Source organism: Propithecus coquereli, unplaced genomic scaffold, assembly GCF_000956105.1.
Source record: "Propithecus coquereli isolate 6110/MARCELLA unplaced genomic scaffold, Pcoq_1.0 Scaffold13, whole genome shotgun sequence".
Lineage (NCBI taxonomy): Eukaryota > Metazoa > Chordata > Mammalia > Primates > Indriidae > Propithecus > Propithecus coquereli.
The window spans coordinates 13,637,431-13,644,904 of NW_012137191.1; the positions used below are offsets into that span (position 1 = coordinate 13,637,431).

The 7,474-nt window shown below is 42.6% G+C and overlaps 1 protein-coding gene across 1 annotated transcript in view; it reads left to right on the plus strand.

Annotated features, from left to right (window-relative positions):
* Positions 1–7,474, plus strand: part of BST1 (bone marrow stromal cell antigen 1) — a 22,612-nt gene that overhangs the window by 13,201 nt on the left and 1,937 nt on the right. The window contains exons 7-8 of the mRNA XM_012638416.1: positions 447–533; positions 4,121–4,180. Of these exons, the coding sequence (XP_012493870.1) occupies positions 447–533; positions 4,121–4,180 (147 nt within the window). The remainder of the gene's footprint in view (positions 1–446; positions 534–4,120; positions 4,181–7,474) is intronic.

Genomic DNA, 7,474 nt, shown 5'->3' on the forward strand with positions numbered 1-7,474 from the left:
AAGTCTCGTGGGAATAAATCACCGCTATATACCAAAATGTTAGCATCTATATCTAGGGGTAATTTTTTTCTTTTATTTGCATTTTCTAACATTTTAAAGTCAGTATGTTTTTATGGTTACTTAAATTTTAGTAAATACACTGTAGGTTGAACAGTTGTCAATTAGTACTGTGCCGGCCCCCTCGGGCACGTGGCAGATGCGCGTCACTGTGTGGGTTTAGGCCTGTGCACTGCGGCAGACACCACACGCATGCGCCAGCTCTGGCCCCGCCCGTGGGCGTGGCCCGCCCGCCGTGGGTCCTCAGCATCCTCTGCTGCGCTGCGGGCTTGCGGGAAGCAGCCGGAGCACGTGGTCAAAAGACATTTTAGTTAACCCAGAAACAGCTGCTTCCTCCTCCTCCTCCTCTTCTCCTTCTAGTTCTTAAATACATGTTTTCTCTGTTTTAGGGAATCGTGTGGAGAAGGCACTGTGAAAATCCTGGAAGCGAGGCTGAAGGAAATGGGGTTCCAGTACAGCTGTGTTAATGATTACCTGTAGGTGGTCTGCGTAATCAGTGTGCACACTCAGAGGGGGAGTGTGGTTTTGGGTGGGGCGGGCTGCTGAAACGGGTTTGCTGGGCGTCAGCTCCGAAGGCCGTGGGATGGTGTCTTCTGGGTTGCCTTTGACTTGGTGGCTGGGAGCACCCTCTGGCCGGGGTTCGCCTGGGCCCCACCCACTTCTGTCCAGAGTCCACCTTAATGGCAGTTAAAGGACATACAGAGGAGCACTTTCTCATTTGCCCATGTCCAGTTTTCTTCTCACTTCGCTTACTGTATGGCGAGTAGCCAGAGAACAGGGATTGTGGTTCCTGTGGCTGAGGACTCTGTGGGATCCTTGTCCATGACAGGTGCTAAGGTGGGAGTTAGTTTGAGACATTTACATTTTTTTTTTTAACCTGAAGAATTAATTTTTATTTGAAAAAAGAGAATTACAACATGAAATGTACAGAAAATAATAGAGCACAACTAATTTGTTACATGAATTATAAGCATAAATCCAGAAAAAACAAACATGAAAATATTAATTTTTAAATACTCTTATCTGTAAACTATTTTCTTGAAAATTTTATATTGGCACATACAAAAGACAGTAGCCCTGAATAAAATTTACTCACACCCCCAAGAGAATTTCTGGGCTTTGTATTGTTTTGCACAGGTTAAAATAATGGGTCCAATTAAAGGGTGGGGTCCAATAATGGATTCAATTAAAGCATATTAAAGCCTAATGTTGTGCTTTACTTGACCTTAGTCATTTTGCAGCCATAATTTTAACTAAATTCATTAATAAGCTAAATAATACAAGGCACACTGATTGCATTTGGTTACAAAGTGGATAGGGAAGAAATGATTTTCAAGTCCAAAAGTATTCTGAGATGAGAATCTTTCCTGCACAATATCTTACACATTGAATACATGATTTTAAAAGGAAAGAGTACAATTAAAATTATTATAAAATGAAAGTTTATAAAATGACAGTTACATTTTGACTGTAGACCAATAGGAAAATATAATAGCTACCATTTGTTGAATGTATTATGGGCCAGACACTTTATATGCTTATAATCAGATATCATTTGAGGGTCTTCCTGCTTGGAAATGTAAGAAACTTGGCTCAAATCCTGAGGTAATTGTAAGCGCCCCCCTTTACTCAGAATTCCTGTCTCTGGCTTCTCTCTGCCTCAGCCCCTGAATGTGTGGGCCTGCTGGTTTTACAGGGGCCTGGAGTCCAAACTGCAGAAACTTAGTGACTTTCTTGAACATTTCTGCATGTGGCAGGGTGGAATTTACATTAGTGGTCTCCCTGTCCAACACTCATGTTCATCCTACTGCTCTAGTATCCTCTGCCTTCCCAAAAGCTTCACAGGCTGGATAATTCTCCCAGCTGAGCAAAGCCCAGTTGAGGTGTGAACCGCTCCCTCCCACTCCATGCCTCCTCAAGAGAGAGATCTTATCAAAGCTGCTCTGTTATTGTTACCATTTTACTCATATATTACTGCTAATGCTCTCAGGAAACTCAAAAGTTGGGTGTTTTTTATCACCCCCTTTTAAAAACAAACCAAAGCCACCACCCTTTTCTGGAGATACAGTCTATATACGGAAGAATGTGCAAACCATGAGTATACATTTGGATGAATGTTCACACGTTCAAGGTGAACATGCAGCCAGCACTGAGATCAAGAAACTGGACATAACCAGCACCACAGTCTGCCTTTGGCCTCCCTTTTGGCCACCACCCTTCACCCCCATAGTAACTCTCCAGATTTATAATGTCATTGATCAGTTTTGTCTGTCTTTAAGCTTTATATAAATATTCCCTCTTTATAAAATGAATAAATTCCCTTTTTATAGATGAGTCAGAGAGATTAAATAAATTGCCCAAAGTCAACACTCACTGATGGAGCTGAGTTTTCAACCAGCTTTGTATGGCCTTGAAGCATGCTCTTTCCTGTCTACTGCCATGCTCCTCCTTCCCTAATCAAAGCACCAGATTGTAGTAAATTTTAAAAAAGACAATCCTTGCTTTCAAACAACTGAATAGCTGGGCATGGTGGTCCTCACCTGTAGTCCCAGCTACTTGGGAGTCTGAGGCAGGAGAGTCACTTGAGCCCAGGAGGTTGAGGCTGCAGTGTACTATGATCTCACCAATGAATAGCCACTGCACTCCAGCCTGGGCAATGCAGCGAGATCCCATCTTAAAAAAAATAAACCACACACAAAACAAAATAAACAGCTCAATGATGGAGAAAATTGTAGCTAAAAATTCCACATTCACAACCACGTTGCTTTGGTCCAGGGACTGTCTGAGAAGGACGTCTGTTTCTAAGTCATGGGGCTCACTTGTGGTAGCCAGGCCAGAGCTCTAGGTCTCTCCCCTCACAGCGTCCTGGGTCTCAGCCTGCTTCCCTCCTTTCCTGCAGTGTCCCCAGTTCAGCTGGCCTCAGGGCTCCTCTCTCCCAAGTTTGACTCAGTACAGAAATGCAGGGCACCCATTTCTTTACTGCCCACAGGCTCCTCCTGTGTTAAGGTGGGGCTTTGGTATTGCTTCCGGGAACAGTGAAGATATAAGGAAAGGTATAACGTGGGAAAGTGACAAAGGCTGGCAAATCCAACTCCAACCCACATGTAAGTGAGAGCCTCCTGCCTGTCACAATTCAGGTGACATTGCCTGCTGTCCCCTGTCAGCCAAAAGTTCTCTCTGATATTCATGTCCATTTTTTGGGAGGGGGTCCTTATCTTTTCTTAGCCTTCCTTACCTCCTGATTGGTTTCTGTTAGCACCGTGTTGAATCAAATTCAGTAAAATTCAGTGCTTTTTTGGGGTGTAAAACAACAACAGCAAATGCTCATAAAATGTGAATGCGTTGAGTAGACTTTACTTTTCAGTAGGTGAGTCCAAGGAGAGATCCCATAGCATGCTATAGAGTGAACAATGCTGTTCTTCTGAAGTCCCCTCCAATCATCCTGCCACAGAGATCCCGTCTCGGCCTGCTTGTACCTACCACCCCGTGTGCCACTGTTACCCGGCTCCTGTCTTCATTGCTTCCTTCCCTCCCCCGCAGCCCTGGAACGGCACATCTCCTCCCTCTACTGTGCAGAGCAATGTAGCTTCTTTCCTGAAGCCTGAGCACTGGCCATTACCCCTGTGCTTCAAGTCCAACCTTCCACCCAAGGTACTTACCAAGAGTTTTTTCCAAAGTTGTACGTGCATACGGAAGTGATCACAAGCTTGGGTTCTGGGGTCAGCCTGCAAGGTTCAAGTTCAGCTCTTCAACTTGCTGCTGTGAGAACTTGGGCAAGTTACTCTGGTCAGCTTTCTCAACTATAAATTGGAGATGATAACAGTACCTGTTCCGTTTGGTTGTTGTGAGGATTAAGTGACGTGGTCTGTGTAAAATGTGTGATCAAATGTCTTGGGACATAGTGCTCAATATAAAAATATGTCGGCTAATATTTTTAAAAGAAATAGTGTATGTGTTCTTCAAGGTCAGAGACTTTGTATCTCCAGTATTTTGCGGGCACATCATAAATGTTTGATGAATGAAAGTTATTTAAATAATCCCTTAAATGTTATTCTTTCTATAGACCAGTGAAGCTCTTACAGTGTGTGGATCATAGCACTCATCCTGATTGTGCCTTAAATTCGTAAGTAAAAGTCTTAATCCAAATCTCCTTTCTTTCCCAAGACAGTCCTTGGTATTATAGTACACCGATGAATTGCAGTATGATTTGACATGCACCCCCTAAAATGCCCCACTGCAGGGTAGGGTTTATATTTCTGCACTGCTACTTACCAGGCTGGTGCAGATTTAGCAGGAACATGCTGGGCTGAGCCAAACTCTCACTGTGCGCTGTGGAGGAGAGGCAGCCGGATGTCATCCTCTGCTCCAACTGAACTTGCTTCTGCAAAAATTCTGGGAGTGGGGCAGAGGAAGACCTTTGTAACATTTATTTCTTCATTTTAACTTAAATTTTTATTAAAATTTTTGAAAAGAATATATATATGCATGGGACAGAATTCAAAATTATAGGGGTAGAGAAATTGACTCTTTTTTCCTCTATTCTTAAGTCACTAATTCCCCTCTCCAGAGATGACCACTCTTTCTAGTTTCTTATGATCCTTCTAGAGTACTGTGTGCCTGTAACAACACACACACACACAGAGGCATATTTCTGTCATACTATTCATATAAGTGATGGGATACATGGGATTCTGGACCTTGGTTTTTTCACTTAACAGTATGTCTTGGAGCTGTTTCCATGTTTATAGATAAAGCTGCCTTGTTCTTTTTAACAGCTCTGTCGTAGTCTACTTTGTGCAAGTATCATGATTTGTTTAACCCCATTGCCCACAGGTGGACATTTAGATTGTTTCCAATATTTAGCCATAGCAACAAGGACTAAGAGGATTTCTTTTCTCTGAACTCCCATTTCCTCCAAGTAATTTCTTTTAACATTTTGGTCCATCTCCTCCCAGAAGCTTTCAGTGCATGAACATACACACATGTTACCAGACACAGGTGTGTGTTCATTTGTTTTTGGCTTGGCCTTATTTTCATTTATATTTGTCTTTCACTTTGCACAAAAAGCAATCGTGCTACACATATTGTCCGGTTGTGGGCTTTCTTCACTTAACAGTGTATCGGTGCCATTCTCCTAAGTCTGTTCATTCCTCTGCCCCAGTCTGTTAGTGGCTACGGAGCATTCTGCAGGATGGCCACACCACGGCTTATGTAATCCTTTCCCAGTCACAGACTGGCTTAGTTGTAGGTTATTGTAGTATTTGTTTTGTTATTATAAACAATACTGAAATATAATCCTTGATTATATACCTTGAACTCTTGTGCAAGTATTTGTGTAAGATAAGTTACCAGAAATGGAGTTGCTGGGTCAAAGGATGCGTGTATTTTAAATTTTGATATGTTTCGAAGAGGCTGCACCAGTGTACACTTCCACCGACAGTATATGGTGGGGTGCCCTTTCTCCAGTCCTTCACCAACACTAAGTATTATTTATATTCATATCTGTATCTGTACCTGTCCCTGTATCTATAATTTTAGCCAGTCTTATGAGTAAAACATAATGCTTTGTTGTTGTTTTGATTTGTATTAGCAGAAAGATTTCTGATACCATCACCTGAAATGACTTCCCTTTCCTTTCCTATTTGCTAAAATCATCCTTATCCTTGAGGACCCAATGCCAGATGTGCCTTCCTCTGTAAGGCTTTCACAGTTCTTCAGGTGGGTTGAGGATCTCCCTTCTCTTTGCTTCCAAGGACTTTGTAACACAATTTGATTATAGCATTTTCCTCTTCCTAGCCACGTTATGGCTCATTCTGCAACATCTGTCTGCCTCGCTCAATTTGGAGATCGCATCGAGTTCCTCTTTATATTTCTCTTAGTATTTCCCATAACAGATGCACATAGTAGGTGCTCCATAAATGCAGGACATCAACTGTATGCCAGGCATTATGCTGTCGGCACTCCATAGAATATTTTGATCATCCTATAACTAGTCCATTTGAGAGAGAGAGGAAGAAACAGAGAACATGTGCTGGCTTGTTGGCTCATCATCCCCATATAGCTCTTCTTTCCTTCTTCATTTAGTAATAGAACCCTTAAATTTTAGCCAAGTTCATGGCCACCAAGAATAATGAATGCAGTGTCTAGCCTCCCTTCTCGCTGTGGCCAAGTGATGTGTGCAACTTCTGGCTTAATCACTTGAAAGGAAGGGAGATGGATCCCCTTTCCCCTTTCCTACTGGCTGGTGTCTGGATTCAGAAGACATGGAGGTGAGCCATCTCCAACTGGGCATGGCAGAGCAACACCATAGAAGGAGGCCTAGTTCTCCTTACCGAGGGGTCACTCTGTCAGCCCTGGACACAGTTACAGAGAGAGAAATAAATATCTATCTTCTCTAAGCTACTATGGTTTGGGGACATTTTGACAGCAACCAAACCTGTATCTGACCCAATGTGGGTAGATTCTATTATCTTCCCTTCAGAGGCAAAGAAACTAGCTCAGAGAAATTAATCAAGGACTCAACCAAGACCACCTAGATAGTGCGGGCAGACTTTTGGCACCCTATTCTAAAGAAATAATTCAAAATGTAGACAGCCTATGTGCTCAAAGATGTTTGACAAACCTAAATATCCACTGGCAAGTGAACAGTGACATCAGAGGGTACACTTAGTGGATGGAGGAAAATGTAGCCATTAAAGACAACGGTAGCATAATCATACAGTAACATGGAACATCCTCATGAACAATTTAAGGGGAAAAATAACTTTATGTGCTTACAGGTTATAATATTGGTGAAAAATTCAGTAGACTGACAATCTATAGCTGCGGTCCCCAACCAGTGGAAAAAAAGAAACTTAGGGGAATGGGGGAGGGGGGTTGGGAGGGTGGAGCATACAGCAGGAGGTGAGCGTGGCCTTCATCTGTATTTACAGCTTATCCCCATCAATGGCATCACCGCCTGAGCTCCGCCTTCCCCCTCCATCCACGGAAAAATTGCCTTCTATGAAACCAGTCCCTGGTGGCAAAAAGGTTGGGGACCGCTGATCTACAGGGCTGGTAAGAATATGAAAAAAACAGACATACTCACAGTACTGAGATCAGGACTCTGTATGTCAGTGAGGGTCCAGGGAAAACATGTCTCTTATCTTGTCTGGAAGTCTCTGCCAAAATGCCCCAGACCACAGAGGCAGGACCATCCAACTGCACTTGCTTAGGAATAGTGGTAAAGGACTTTTAGTCTGCCAAGGTTAGGAATGGAATAAATAGATGTTGATATAAATCCACCCATATTATTAATAGTTTTGTGATAAATTTAGGGACAATCTGTGTGTTTTGTTATTTAATTTATTTGCAACATTTTAGAGAATTTAGCATATAAGAATAGCTGTTGAATTAGCCCTGTGATCCCAATTTATGT